This window comes from Anguilla anguilla, chromosome 3 (genome assembly GCF_013347855.1).
Source record: "Anguilla anguilla isolate fAngAng1 chromosome 3, fAngAng1.pri, whole genome shotgun sequence".
Taxonomy (NCBI): Eukaryota; Metazoa; Chordata; class Actinopteri; order Anguilliformes; family Anguillidae; genus Anguilla; species Anguilla anguilla.
The window spans coordinates 16,046,897-16,062,025 of NC_049203.1; the positions used below are offsets into that span (position 1 = coordinate 16,046,897).

General features: G+C 48.5%; 1 protein-coding gene across 2 annotated transcripts in view; it reads left to right on the forward strand.

Moving 5' to 3' along the window:
* The window catches only part of flt4 (fms related receptor tyrosine kinase 4), a 55,349-nt gene extending 41,158 nt beyond the window's left edge, over window positions 1–14,191 (forward strand). Inside the window, exons 11-30 of one of the 2 annotated variants that reach the window (XM_035409390.1) lie at window positions 2,558–2,699; window positions 3,398–3,506; window positions 4,142–4,501; window positions 5,001–5,147; window positions 6,880–7,011; window positions 7,793–7,899; window positions 8,456–8,591; window positions 8,824–8,928; window positions 9,018–9,131; window positions 9,285–9,373; window positions 9,701–9,833; window positions 10,036–10,130; window positions 10,537–10,659; window positions 10,783–10,894; window positions 11,126–11,225; window positions 11,801–11,906; window positions 12,237–12,361; window positions 12,694–12,814; window positions 12,958–13,043; window positions 13,672–14,191. In XM_035409390.1, the coding sequence (XP_035265281.1) occupies window positions 2,558–2,699; window positions 3,398–3,506; window positions 4,142–4,501; window positions 5,001–5,147; window positions 6,880–7,011; window positions 7,793–7,899; window positions 8,456–8,591; window positions 8,824–8,928; window positions 9,018–9,131; window positions 9,285–9,373; window positions 9,701–9,833; window positions 10,036–10,130; window positions 10,537–10,659; window positions 10,783–10,894; window positions 11,126–11,225; window positions 11,801–11,906; window positions 12,237–12,361; window positions 12,694–12,814; window positions 12,958–13,043; window positions 13,672–13,867 (2,638 nt within the window). In that variant the 3' untranslated portion in view covers window positions 13,868–14,191. The remainder of the gene's footprint in view (window positions 1–2,557; window positions 2,700–3,397; window positions 3,507–4,141; window positions 4,502–5,000; window positions 5,148–6,879; window positions 7,012–7,792; window positions 7,900–8,455; window positions 8,592–8,823; window positions 8,929–9,017; window positions 9,132–9,284; window positions 9,374–9,700; window positions 9,834–10,035; window positions 10,131–10,536; window positions 10,660–10,782; window positions 10,895–11,125; window positions 11,226–11,800; window positions 11,907–12,236; window positions 12,362–12,693; window positions 12,815–12,957; window positions 13,044–13,671) is intronic. The other variant, XM_035409391.1, reaches the window with a different exon arrangement.
* The last annotated feature ends 938 nt before the right edge of the window (window positions 14,192–15,129 follow it).

Consider the following 15,129-nt stretch of genomic DNA (forward strand, 5'->3'; position numbering starts at 1 on the left):
CTTTAAAGCCACACCCTGTTAGCGCTCCAGCCTCTTTAAAGCCACACCCTGTTAGCGCTCCAGTCTCTTTAAAGCCACACCCTGTTAGCGCTCCAGTCTCTTTAAAGCCACACCCTGTTAGCGCTCCAGTCTCTTTAAAGCCACGCCCCTTTTTACCACCCAGTACTCTTTAAAGCCACGCCTTCCTAAAGCGTGGCGGGCCAGTCAGTCAGTTGTCATGAGGCTGTGAGGTCGGTGTGAGGCCGCGCGGTTCATGCTGAGTTCAGCACCGATGCTCTCTCCCTGTCCATCTTGGCTTAGTGCCGACACTGGTGGCTGGCAGGGGGCCGGGGCTCCGGCGGGTTTGCAGAGGAGGCCTGTTTGTTTTCTCAGTAGTAAAGGTCCTCCCACTCCCTACAACAGCTAGACTGGGTGTTAAGAAGGAGTGGTGGGGCAGGGGGTGGAGCACAGGTTTGGTCCACCCTGACAGGCGGGGGGAGGGGAGGGGAGGGCAAAGGGGGTGGCACTAGTGTAGAGGAAAGAGGGTAATAGTGAGTGATGCATCGTTCCAACAACAGGAAGTGTGGGGCCAAAGGGCTTGGTGACATCCTTTGGTTGTGGGGGAGGGGGGGTCAGGCTGAACTGTCAGTGTTGACATCTCCCAGCCCAACCTGTTTCCTTTCCCAAAACACCATGGTCCTTCCGTCCTATCTTCTCCAAAATGAATAACCTTCACGCGCAAAGCCGCACCCTGTCCCAGCAGTAGGGGGCTTCCTCCTCCCCCCCAACACCCCAAACTGGACACCTCTTACTCACACAGACCAGTCCTGCTTCACATCCAGGTCTTTCCAACAGCCACATCCTAATGACACTCACACACGCAAGCCACGATTATGAAATTGAATTTTCGGATTGTTGGGTCATTAGGTCATTAGATTTTTGGACTGTTTGACCGCTGGATAGTTTCTAGGTTGTTGGCTCATTAGTTGGATGGCTGGAATTTTATTTTGTTGAATCATTATTGGTTTTTAGCTCTTTGGATTGTTAGGTCAATTGTTGTAATAATGTACCATTATTACATTATTATTTCAGTTACATAGAATTTTAAATTTTTAGTTAAAATATGAGATTATTGGATCATTAGATGATTAAATTGATGAATTGTTGATTTATGTGATTGTTGGATCATTTCATTATTAGATTACTGGAATATTGAATCATTGGATTGTTGAAGCGTAAATTTCTTAAATTATGAGATTATTAGATGATTAGATCTTTTGTTTGTTAATATGTGAGCTAAGCGAATTGTTAGGTGGTCAGACTGTTGGATAGTTGGAGTATTAGATCCTTCGATTTTTGGATTCCTATGTGGAATCTTTGGATTTTTTTATGGAGTCCCTTCAGATGAGCATGAAGAAGGGCCCCCATTTCACCCCACGGCATAACTCTCCACTCCTCACGGACTGGGGTACGCGGCAACCGCATTGCCCAATCACAGGCTCCCCATCTGCCCCCCCCCCACCCCCCCGCTCCAAAACGTACCTCCACTCTTAAGCCCCCTCTGGGTTGCATGCATTTTTCATTTCAAACACTTTATCACTTTATCCTACTTTCCCTCTTCCTGCTCTCCCTACTCCCTGCTTTCCTCTTTTTTTATTTTGCTCAGCTCTTCCTCCTTTTTTTGGTGACGGGAGGAGGTGTTTAAGGTTTAATGAGCGAAGGTCCGCTCTCCGTGCGTATCCTTAGTTACCCCTAGTCAAACACAGGAAGCTGCTGTTCCTCTGGAAGTCGCTTCCTCGTCGGGGGGCTATCAATCAGTGCGTCCTGACAGGCGTGGCCACGCCCGCCGCTCAGGGAGGATGCCACCTCTCGGGGGCGTCGTATTTTCCCCCAAACCTTCCCAAATGCTGAATTGTCTTATTCAGCGTAGACACAGGGGACAGGTTAGGTTGTCTGGTCTTAGTCCGAGGCGGGGCCGCAGTCAGAAATTCTCCTTCCTGTTGCACTATCTATAGAGACGCAGCTGTGACAAGGTGGTCACAGGAAGCTGGCCATATTCACTGGGGGCCAAGCCTGACGGTTGAATGGGGCAGAGTTAAGGGGCGGAGCTAACCTGCTTTCTGTAATGCAAAGCAGCTCATTGCACAAGTGACCCCCTGGACTGGACCTGACCTGTCACATGACCATTACCCACAGTCCACCTCTTCCATGGCTTTAAGGCTGAAAGGCAGAGTCTACTGTTTGATATATTAGATTCTAAATGCGTATGATATTCATATATAATAAATATATACTGCCTACAATAGAGCTCGTAATGTCCTAGCTGCTAATTGGAGTGAAATAACATTTCATGTTCTTGTTCTTTTTTAGCTGCACATCATTGTTAATAAAAAAAAATGTAATATGAAAATGTGCTTACAAAGGTCTTTAAAGTTTTCAAAATAAAAAAAATCAAGTGGTATTCTTTGTGCTTTTCCTGGTCTAGCAGATTGATTGGATGTAATCAACCTGAAAGAGAACAGCCTGAAATAGATTTTAACGGCTTTGTGTGTGTGTGTGTGTGTGTGTGTGATTGTAGATCTCGCAGAGGAGAGCTCGGTCGCCAACGCAGGGATCCAATCCCGGAGTGTCAGAACTGGCAGGACATGGACTCGGACAACGCGGTGAACACCATCGAGAGCATCGACACCTGGACAGAGATGGTCGACGGCCGAAATAAGGTGCCCTTTGCATGCCACCCAACATCTAAACCCAACATCCTGCTATGCAGTGTTAATGTCCTACTTATGCTGCTAGGTTGCGGTAATACTGTGGAAGTGTTTGTGTGTGTTGGCTTAGGAGGCTGTTGGTTGTGTGTAGTGAGTAAAATTTCTGTTGTAGCTTTGGTTGAGAAACTTGGTTGGAGTGCACTTTTATAAGTGCCCCACCCAGCCTAAAACTGAGACAGCTTTATGTAAGTGTCCCAGATGCAGAGTTTCTGCACAGCGTTTGTCAATCAGAAGAGAGAGGGGCCGAGCGGGCGGCCATTTCCACATGAGAAATATTTAAAACCCTCTTCCTCTCCACACTTCCTGCAGCGAGAGGGAATAAACACATAAGGAGAGAGCACTCACTTCCTGTTTTCAGGCACACCTGTGAGGTCATTTCCTGCAGTGTGTGAAGGGGACAGGAGGAGGGGAGGGATGGCGGGGGTGGAGGAGGAGGAGGTGAGGGTTGACTCAAACGACCACCAGGACAGGGCTGTCTGTTGAGGTCCACGAAGATAGGCCTAATTCCTATTAAAAACCATTTTAAACCCGTTTTTTCCAACCACCAGAAAATGAGGTCAGATTTTGCTTAGCCTAAGACCAGCTGTCATGTAAACGCAGACCAGGTGAGCTGTGAGCCGATCTGAGAATAGGTGTTTGTTCTTCGGCAGACGGTGAGCAAACTGGTGATTCAGAACGCGAGCGAGTCCACCATGTACAAGTGCTCTGCATACAACAAGGTGGGCAAAGACGAGAGACTCATCTACTTCTACGTGACCAGTGAGTATCTCCAAGATCATGCCTCCCTCCCTGCTGCAACACCCGTGTGTTTATAGTGCCTTTGCTAATGTTCCATTAGATCAATAAAATACAAATAGGCTTTTATTTGGCTTGAGACGCTCATCTTTCTGCCCGGGAAAAGGAGGAGTGGGTGGGGGGGGGGGGGGGGGGGGGGTCTCCCAGGCGACCAGAAATATTAGTCCTTAATCCGTGCCATTTTTATACTCCAGATACACTTGGGCTTCGTGAGGAAGCTGCTGGCCTACTTCCATTACAGCGGCTCATGATGTGCCAACCCTTCAAAAATACAGCTGCTTGTTTCATTTAACATTTTACGCTATATTATTTTTTAATATCTCAGTGGGATTTCACCGGTGGGGGAAGGGTAATGTTATGCCTGCAGTTTCCTGCACCGGTGGAAAGGGTGCGTGGGGGGGTATAGTGGCTGTGGTCTTTGGTATTCCGTACCAAGGCCATTATGATGGTGGTCTCTTTCCTCGCTGGGTTTATTTTGCATGCCGATCTAGCTACACTCTCATTGTACTGGATCTCAGGTTTCACTCAGATCTGTGACACTGTAGTTAGGCTGCAATAATGGAGGTTTTACTCATTCCCTGTGGCCCCTCCACCTGCAGCTATCCCAGAAGGCTTCGGGATCGAGCTGCAGCCCACCGAGGAGCCGCTGGAGCAGGACCTGGTGCAGCTGAAGTGCAGCGCCGATAACTACACCTACGAAAGCCTGCAGTGGTACCGGCTGGACCCGCGGGCTCTGCAGGACGAGGCGGGGAAGCCGCAGTTCCTGGACTGCCGGAGCCTGCACCTGTACGCCACGCGGCTGGACGGGCGGTTGTCCTTCGACGGCGCCAGCAACAGCTGGGTCCTGGAGCTTAGCATCCCAAACATCCAGCTGCAGCACGAGGGCAACTACGTGTGCGAGGTGCAGAACCGGCGCTCGGGGGAGAAACACTGCCACCGCAAGTACATACCCGTCAGAGGTGAGGGACACCGACGCCAGCCAATCACGGACAGCCGTCAATGACGCACGCCTGCCAATCACGCGCCCCTGCCAATCGCAGGCCACTGTCGTTCATACATGCCTGCCAATTAGAGAACTGTCAATCACAAACCCCTGCCAATCACAGACCACGGTCGTTCATACATGCCTGCCAATTAGAGAACTGGAAATCACACACCCCTGCCAATCACAGACCTGATAGACACACATGCCTGTCAGTCAGAGAGGCCTGTCAATTTTACATGCAGAGACCTGTCCTCCGCACGTCAATCCCAATCACTGAGACCTGTCAGTCACACATCAGTACCAATCACTGAGACCTGTCAACCATACATGTCTGCCACTTACACAAACTCTCCATCGAGTGAGAGGGTTCAGACAACACCATGTGCTTCTAGAAAAGGAGAAAGTGACTTGAATGCAGATGCGGTATGTGGTATGTGGTAGTTTTCTGATTTAACAGTCTCTGTCCCTCCCAGCCCTGGAGCCCCCTCGCTACAAACACGGCCCCACCAATCAGACGGTGAACGTCAGCGAGTCCCTGCTGATGAAGTGCGAAGTGGAAGGCACGCCGACCCCCCAGCTGTCCTGGCTGAAGGACAACCAGCCCCTGCACCCCATGTCCGGTGAGTCTCTCCAGCCCCTGCTGTCCTGATCTCTGACCCCCCAGCTCCCTCCCTGAATGACCTCTGCCTGTTCTCCCAAAATCTCTGTGACTTTTGTCAAATGACAGAGAATGCGAGGCTTTATGTACCCCAAAAATGAGATGATGGCATAGCCTTTTCAATCACTCATGATGTTGTGTCATTTATTCATTGATGTGAAGCAATGGTTATTGGCCATTTTTTGGAAATCAGGTATGGCCATTTTTGATTGATACCGGAATCAGTGATTGGGTGGGACATGGCACCGCCCGTTACGGGGTTCATGACACCTCATTCTCACAGAGTGTGTTGGGAGTCTTTGGACAATTTTTTATTTTTCTTCTGTGAAAATGCTGGCGATATTTTCCAGTGGTGTAACGCCTGATGCCAGATTGTGCTGGATTTCCTATTCCCCTGACAGTGGGGTAAACAGGAAGACCCTGTTAAATTTTAATTGAGATTGAGCCAGAAAAACTCAATAAAAGCGGAGACGTGTGTGTATGTGTGTTTTTGGAGTTCTGGTCTCTGTTTTGACCAGTGGAAAAGGACAGACCATACACATTGAGACTGACTAATGATACATATTCATGAAAGTTCCCGGTGTTTGTCCTTCCAGGGTATAAATATTAATAAAAGCCGCAGACGGCTGCAGTGGCACTCTCCCCTCATTGTTTGTGTCGGCGTTTGGCTGGTGTCTGTCCTCTCTGTTTTCCGTTTCGCGGTTTGATGCTGAGGAATGAACAGAAAAAAATCGCAGTGGTAGTGACGACTTTACAAAACCAAATATGCACTTAATGTGAATGTAAAACTTTTAAGGGAAAGGCAGTTCAATTAGCCTTTGACTCTCTTCTCTGTCGCTCTCTGGCATACGCATATACTCTCCAACTCCTTTCTCTGTCTCTCAATACATTATAAGGAACGTCCGTGACAAGCTAACACAAACACCTCTGACAACGTGTCAGCATTTTGAAAAGATCGGCTCCAGGAACACTTAGCTCTCCAAGTCACCCTGAACGCACACACTCACACATATGTACACGTGCACACACACGCATTCACACGGTGATTGAAAGACATATCTCACCTGACAGTTGCTGTGTTATCATATGGAATTCTGTTGAATGACATCCGTGGGGAGCTCTGTGGGTTTGGGGCACGGATGGAATGTGCGTGTGTGTGTGTGTGTGTGTGTGTGTGTGTGTGTGCGTACGTAGGTATGTGTGTATATGTTATGGGGCTGTGTTAAGTTGGGTCCCTGCTGACAGAGTGGTTTGGTTTCTGGGTGGAATATGATGCCGCCCCACTCACTTTTCCAAGGCCTGCTCATTCTTTGAGAGTGTTACCTGATTTTTAGGTCCTAAGAAAGTCTCTATTAAGCCACCATGAAAACATAGTTACCAAAATTCATATGACTTTACCTTATTTATTTGCATTATTTATTTGTTTTATTTTTGTTTTCGGTAATTTTGAAGAAGGTGGATTAAATGATGCAATGCTGAATGACTTTAAATTTGCTCAGCATTGGTGAAGCCACAGGCTGTCATACATTGTTTGAGGAACAGATTCGGCATTCGCTGTGCAGCAGGGGGCGTTGTAGGCCTGACAGGCAGGTGAGTGGATGTGTACAGAGCTGGCTGACAGGTGAGTAAGTATGGCTGGCGTGGGCGTGTCTGCAGGCGAGTGGGGTGATTGACAGCTGTCTGAATGTGTGCAGGGATTCTGCTGCAAGACTCCAATCGGACGCTCAGTATCCAGCGCGTGAGAGAGGAGGATGCTGGACACTACACCTGCACCGCCTGCAACAAGAAGGGCTGCATCCACACTTCCGCTATCGTCTCTGTCATGGGTAAGATACATACACACTCACCATATACACAAACATACATACATACATATATACATACATACATCCACACCTCCACTACTTTCTCTGTCATGGGTAAGATGCACACACACGCACACATATACACACACTACACACATACACACACTCACACAAATTTCATAACTGCAGCCACATTGCTTTAAGTACTACTGTATCTTCCTCCTTTCTCTAAATTGTTCAAACTTGCAGTACTAATCAAACATACAGGGAAAGTTTATTTCATTAGACATATTTGGGAAAGCAAAGTCGTCACTATTCCTTATTTACAGTTTGTGATGTTTGCTGTGGCAATGGTTTTTCTACAACTATTCAGCTTTCTGTAATTAGCGTGGACCTTATTTACATGTAAAATGTGTAGGGCTTTTGTGATCAATATTGCTGCTTTATGGATATTGTGTTGTAGCTCCCCCTAGAGCTGCTTTTGCAAAAGGCCGTGTTTTTTGCTAATGGATTTCGAAAGCTCATCTTTTAATAAAGCCGTGTGCAGTGCTTTTGTGTTGAGTGGAGTGTGATTTGGGTGTGGTTGTGTGATCACAAACTCTGACATGGTTGTGAGCTTTGCGGGGGAGCGCTCTGGCCGTTTGTGCTGGGTTATGGTTCTGCTCTTGTTGGGGGCAGATTGGGGGGGGATTTGCGGGGGCAGTCTTCTAAACGAGGGGGGTCATTTGAATGCGTTAGTGTGGACAGGATTGTACTAATGAGGCTAAAGGAGACTCTCTGATGTGTTGCCTTTCTCCTGCAGGCTCGGACGACAAGACCAATGTGGAAATTGTGATACTCATCGGCACAGGGGTCATTGCGATCTTCTTCTGGGCCCTCCTCATCCTCATTTTCTGCAATGTCAAGAGGGTGAGCACCGCCCCTTTTCTGTACACCCCAAATCTTCCCCTCAGGTTGGCTAGCAAGGAGAAAAGGCCTCTTGAACCATATAATGGGTGGTTGTGACTGTGACTGTGACTGACCTGTTTGAACCAATTAAACATTCCTGAGCCCACATCACTCTCCCCTGTCCTCTGATTGGTCAGTGGTACAGATTGGCAACGGAGGTTTACTTTATTCCCTGCTGCTGTTCACAGCTGTGTAGACTGCCTGTGTTTGCACCTCTGTAGATGAGTGTGTTTGATGTTAGAGATGAGAAAGCCACTGAGGCAAGCTTTACTACAGTATCTATCACTCTACATCTGTCAAATGAATTGCCCCTCGGGGATAAATAAAGTTCATTGAATTGAATAGTCACTCAGTCAGTATTGCTCTCGCTCTCTTTCACCTTCTTTAGTGTCTTCCATTGCCACTTTATAATAAACAAACATAAAATACTCATCTACTGTCTCATCTTTGACTTGAAATAACAGAAGTTATTTTAGCCCCTGCCCCTCTGCTCTAACCCCTGCCCCGTCCCCACCAGGTGAACCCAGCTGACATAAAGACAGGCTACCTGTCCATCATCATGGACCCAGGAGAGGTGCCACTGGAGGATCAGTGTGAATACCTGTCTTACGACTCCAGCCAATGGGAGATCCCACGTGAAAGACTGAGGCTTGGTGAGGCCTAGCGCCCTCTGCTGGGGCTGTGGATCAGTGCACCTAGTTTACCAAACTCATACTTTGCACATGCTTCATCAATATGCCCAGAACATCTAGAGGGGAAAATGAGACAGAAAATATTCAAATGTTCAAAAATGAATGCAAAAAATACATGCTGCACTGTCCAGTCATATTCTCATCATCCCTGCCCTGTCCAATCACATGCTCTCACTGGCCTGCCATTCCCCAGGGAAGGTTCTGGGCCATGGGGCTTTTGGGAAGGTGATAGAAGCTTCCACTGTCAGCCTCAACAAAACCCACAGCCTGGACACAGTGGCAGTCAAGATGCTGAAAGGTGAGCAGGGACGTTTTAAATAATGGGAGAGACTGGCCACTAGAGAGAAGACCTCACAATGTGTGTGTGTATGTGCGTGTGTGAGACAGAGGGAGCCACAGCCAGTGAGCACAAAGCCTTGATGTCAGAGCTGAAGATTCTCATCCACATCGGTCATCATCTGAATGTGGTCAACCTCCTCGGAGCCTGCACCAAACCCAACGGTAAGCTCGGTCACCTCGACCGCGACCATGACCGTGACCGCAACTTGTAAACTTTCCCACAGTAATATTAAAATAGTTTGTTTGAAGGGAGACACCACTTCTTTGTGAGTTTTTCCTGTTTTTATCACTGAACTCCATTGTTTCTGCTTCCAGGCCCCCTAATGGTGATTGTGGAGTACTGCAAGTACGGAAACCTATCTAACTACTTGCGAGCCAAGAGAGAGTTCTTTTTGCCTTACAGAGTAAGAGTTTCCCTCATGCCGTTCTCATGATTTTAATTTAAGACCATAGCAACAGGAAGGAAACCTCCCATGACTGCTGGACAAACAGGTACTTTTGTCTCACGGAAGTGGCTATTTATAGCACGGGATTGCTTGAGTTAGGTCAGTCAGTCGGATCCTCAACATTAAAGATGCTGCTCTCTGCATCTTTAATGTCGCTAAGAGCTTTGAGTGCTGATTTTAGCAGAGGGAGGGGGACTGAGGGTGTTTAGTGTTGGGTAGAGGCGAGTGAGGTTCTCTGGTGGGTTTGGCAGTCAGCCCTCAATCCTGTGATGACTGCCACCACAGGACCGCTCCCCCAAGACACGGAACCAGGTCCGGCGCATGATGGAGGCCGTACAGGTGGAGCAGAGCGGCCAAGCCCCCACGTCCACAGCCAGCGGCAAGCAGGAACAAGAATCCCCACCCACTCTGGAGAAAGGTCAGTCCCTGTGTGTGTGTGTGTGTGTGTGTGTGTGTAAGACTCGTCCTTGCATAGAAAACCGCACAGTTTAATTAACCCATACCCTCTCCATCCCTCTTCCTCTTTTTCTGTTGCTCTCTGCCTCTCTCTTTCTGCCTCTCCCTCTTCTCCCATCTCTTTTTTCTTGCCCCTCTCTCTTCCTCGCTCTCGCTTTCTGTAGTGGATGACCTGTGGAAGACACCTCTGACTATAGAGGACCTCATATGCTACAGTTATCAGGTGGCAAGAGGGATGGAGTTCCTGGCCTCTCGGAAGGTAAGAAGCCTGCAGCAGGGGAGTGGAGCCCCTCTGTGGACCACAGGAGAACTGCACACACTGTCACAGTAGCAGAGCAGGGTGACATCTGAACTGGTCAATTTTAAATAGACAACTGTGCCACCCAGGTTACTGCTGTACCACCTGCATCTGAGTAAGGAGCATTGCAACTCCTCTGATACTCTCACCTGTGAGTCTGCAGCTGCATAGGTACCACTCTGCAGGCCTGCTGTCTGCTATGCCTGAGCTACATGGCACAGCCTGTGCTTACTCCTGGAGGGTTGCAGGTTTGAATCCAGAGCCAGGTGCCACTGTTCGACCAATCCGGTTATGGAAGCTTTGATGAGAAAAGCAGGACAAACTTCAAAGTCAACAATTTCACTCACCGTCATTCTGTACCCTGCAGTGTATCCATAGAGACCTGGCGGCACGCAACATCCTCCTGTCTGAGAATAACGTGGTGAAAATCTGCGACTTCGGGCTGGCGAGAGACATCTACAAGGACCCTGACTACGTGCGCAAAGGCAACGTAAGAGAGCAAGGAACAACAGCTGACTCAAACACTGAAACACACTCACTGTTTCCCTTGAGAACTTACTATAAAAGGTAATAACACATCAAACGTGTGATTGGTTCCCCCGTGGTTCCGTAGGCTCGTCTGCCTCTGAAGTGGATGGCTCCAGAAAGCATCTTTGACAAGGTCTACACCAGCCAGAGCGATGTGTGGTCCTTTGGAGTCCTGCTCTGGGAAATATTCTCATTGGGTAAGAGATGGGGGCAGGGCCATGGGGTCCAGGGTCATGGGTCAGGCTGAGATGACCTTACAGCTTCCTAACAAACATAAAACATTAAAGCACTGCGCATGGATTATCACAACACTGCATATCTGCCACCACACATATCATCAGAGCATTGTAGACAACTCAAACACAGGTCACTCAGCACACGTGGTGTGCTTCTGACCTTCTGTGTGTGACTCTCTTCCTCCTCCTCAGGTGCATCGCCGTATCCCGGTGTTCAGATCGATGAGGATTTCTGCAAGCGGCTGAAAGATGGCACGCGCATGCGGGCTCCAGAGAACGCCTCTCCTGGGATGTGAGTCCGCAGCCCCTGAATGACTCTTGTATCTATATAGACTGTATATCTGTGACCCCTTAATGATCCTTGTGTCTATACCTTGACCCCTGATTGGCACTTACATCTAGACTGTAACCCTTCATTAACTTCTGTGCCCAGACTGTGACCCCTGATTGACCCTTATATCTAGTCTGTGACCCTTCAATCACCCTTACATTCAAATGTACTGAGATGCTACCCTAGCAAGTACTCCTCCACATCCTGTACCACTTTAAAACGGACCAACTGGCAGACTCATTTTTCCGTAATCAGAGCCAGGTCGCCGAAGGCACAGATGAATTTATTTGCTGTGACTTGAGTGATTAATAACAATAAACCGCCAGTTTCACCCGCCAGCTTGCGAGAGGGTACGGAAACACGTGGAATCCACTGCGAACGGGGCGGGAAGTAAAACAAGCCCAGCCTTTGGGGGGGAAAGTAAAACAAAGCTTGAACGAGTGAAAAGGAATGCAGAGAGCCCTGGTTGGTCGGAGGCGGTTTTGGTTTGAGTTTTGAGTGGATGTGAAACGTTCCCCCCGCCCCGTCGTTGGCAGATACCGGATAATGCTGGCCTGCTGGCAAGGCGAGCCAAGAGAGAGACCCACATTCCCTGCCCTCGTGGAAATTCTGGGAGACCTGCTGCAGGACAACGGCTTACCGGTAGGGGGAGCTATACTGACACATCAATGCCTCTTCAGACTACACAGCTGACACTTTCATTGTTTATTTGTCCTAGTTGACAACAACATTGTGTAAATTTCCATAGACGTACGGTACTCTGGTGCTTGCAGTTTACCCATTGCATTTTACATTTAGTGTTGTGTGACAAGATGACTTGAATATAAAGCATCTATTAAATGAATGTCCAAATGTAAGAACATCAGTATGTGCTTAATCAACAGACTTGGCCTATAGCCAAGAAGAACAGTAAGAAGGCCCAACTCATTCCTACCCTTCCTTTTCTCCCTCCCTCCCCTGTCCCCCCTCCAGGATGGTAAGGACTACGTCCCCTTGGACGTGTCTCAGAGCTCGGAGGATGATGGATTCTCTCAGGCTTCGTCCCGACCGCCATCAGAGGAGGAGCTGAGGCTGGCCTGCAATACCCTGCCAATCAGGTACGCCCTGCCCTTAAAAAAAGCTCCCTGCCAATCAGGTATACCCCGCCTATCAAACAGCTCCCTCCCAATCAGGTACGCCCTGCCCTTAAAAAAAAGCTCCCTGCCAATCAGGTAAGCCCTGCCCTTCAAAAAGCTCCCTGCCAATCAGGTATACCCCGCCTATCAAACAGCTCCATGCCAATCAGGTACGCCCTGCCCTTCAAACAGCTCCTTGCCAATCAGGTATACCACGCCTATCAAACAGCACCCTGCTGAGAGTGGGAGAGGCGGGCGTGGTTTGGATGTTGAGTGATGATGGTGATCCTGTGGTACTGCTCTCCTCCCTGTAGATACTATAACTGTGTGCCGTTCGCTGGCTGCGTGACGGCAGGGCCCTCCAGGGTCTGCCACAACAGAGTGAAGACGTTCGAGGAGTTACCGCTGGAGCTCACCTCGATCAAAACGCACCACGTGAGTGAGGGTTTCTCACCAAACCGCTGCGGTCGCGTCTGTACCTCCCTGTACCACTGCAGTGGAGTTCATATGGCTCACTCTCGTGATGTTTAGACCGTTTATTAGACGGTTTAGACGCGTTTATTCATTTCCCTCTGCAGGACAGTCAGACAGACAGTGGCATGGTCCTGGCCTCGGAGGAGTTTGAGAGAATTGAACACAAACACAGAGGAGCGCTTTCCAGAAGGTAAGCGGACCCCTTTCCTGACATTTACACATTCTCAAGTTTCGTCTTCTCTGCTTGCTGAACTTTGACACGGCATTTTGATATTTGTCTTGTTTAAATGGCAAATTAAGGACCGCTGAAATTTAAAGTTAGTTCGCCCACTCAACTCTCTCCTCTCCATTCACTTCGTCATCCCTCACTCTCCCCCTTTCTCTCCCCATTGCTGTCCTTCCCTTTCTCTCCCTATCTGTCCTTCTCTTTCTCTCCTCATCTCGGTCCTTCCCTTTCTCTCCCCATCACTGTCCTTCCCTTTCTCTCCCCATCACTGTCCTTCCCTTCCTCTCCCCATCTCTGTCCTTCCCTTCCTCTCCCCCTCTTTTTCTGTCTACCTGTCCTTCCCTTTCTCTCCCCATCGCTGTTCTTCCCTTTCTCTCCCCATCTGTTCTTCCCTTTCTCTCCCCATCTCTGTCCTTCTCTTCCTCTCCCCATCTCTGTCCTTCCCTTCCTCTCCCCATCTCTGTCCTTCCCTTTCTCTCCCCATCTCTGTTCTTCACTTCCTCTCCCCATCTCTGTCCTTCCCTTTCTCTCCCCATCACTGTCCTTCCCTTCCTCTCCCCATCTCTGTCCTTCCCTTCCTCCCCCCGTGCAGTCAGCAGCTGAGCCGGTGTCCGGAGCAGGCGGAGGGCAGCGCGGGGCAGAGCGGCAGGCACCGGCCTCCCTTCCTCAGCCAGCTCTCCGGCCAGACCTTCTACAACAACGAGTACGGCCAGCTGTCCGAGGAGGGGCTGTGCGACTTCTTCTCCTCCCCGAGCGAGGGCGGGTCCGACGGGTCCGCCAGCCCGTAGACCCCCCCACCCCCCCAACCCTGAGCCCAGCGGAGCAGAAGAGAGCCACGCCCGGTTTTTAACCACTGTACTCATCAACACCGTGTGCCCGCCCCCTGCTCTCCAACGGGTTCTCTGCAGCACTGAACTGAGTCGGAAAAAAAATAAACACATTCATCAATAACAGTACTCCTCCCGGTCACTGGGTGGCGCATTTATGTCAAACCAAAACTCTCATGCATTTTATCGCACATCTTTTACGTTTATCTATCCCGAGAGTAAGCTTCCTTTGTTTTGTATTTGTACAAAAAAGCAAATAAATAAAGCAATATATCTGTTTCTTAATTTTGTTTTTGTCAAGTTTTACTTTTGAGACCTGGACAGTGAAGAGAAGCTTAAAATCCAGAGAACTAATGACCCGCATTCACTGTAGCATTTGGAAACATTTGGTGAAAGAAAATTGCAAAAATAATTTGATAAAAAATATAACAAACACTTCAACTGTATGGCAATGGAACATCAGCTCTGCAGTCCATTTTGAATATGAAATTTGAGACCCGAGTTTCACTGCTGCAATGCTAAACTCCATTCTCCACATGACAGATTGTGGATGACAGATATGGCAGGTGCTCTGAGGGCTATTTTGCCACTTTGAGAGTCTGAGATATATAAAGCGAGTTGGAGAGCTAAAGAGAGCTGACACTGGCAATGAACAGGAAGTGGAAAATAAACATCACCGAGTTCTCTGAGTTACTTTACCAACATTTTAATACCACACAATCACAGTATTCCTCAAAAATTACAAAACAAAAATGACTTGGCATGTTTGCATTCCCTTCAAATTTTTTGGGTCAGAAAAAACGCTGTTCTGTGGCTGCACGTGACACTGATTCTTTCACTTCTGAAAGGATTTTATTAAAGAGCGGGAGTTGCATCGATTCCATGCTAAATTCCCTGTTTGCCCAGTTCCTTACTGAAAGGCTTCTTTAAGGTGGCCGCAGATGGCAGTCGGCAGTCCGTAAGAGGAAAAGCAATCAATGTCGGCAGCGTTTCTCTGTGACGTGCAGTGCACCACAGCTGCCCAATCCGTACCAGATGCCCCAGAAACACACAGTAACCTGACCTTTCATGGCCCAGCCAGTGCAAACACACAACAAGAGCTACAACAGACAACAGTATACTCCCATTGCAAATAATTCTCGTTTTGGCTATCATTTTCTCATTTTAAAAAATTAGCAATTTACAATTAAAAACAAAAGCAATCATTTTTTTTATTTTCCTTC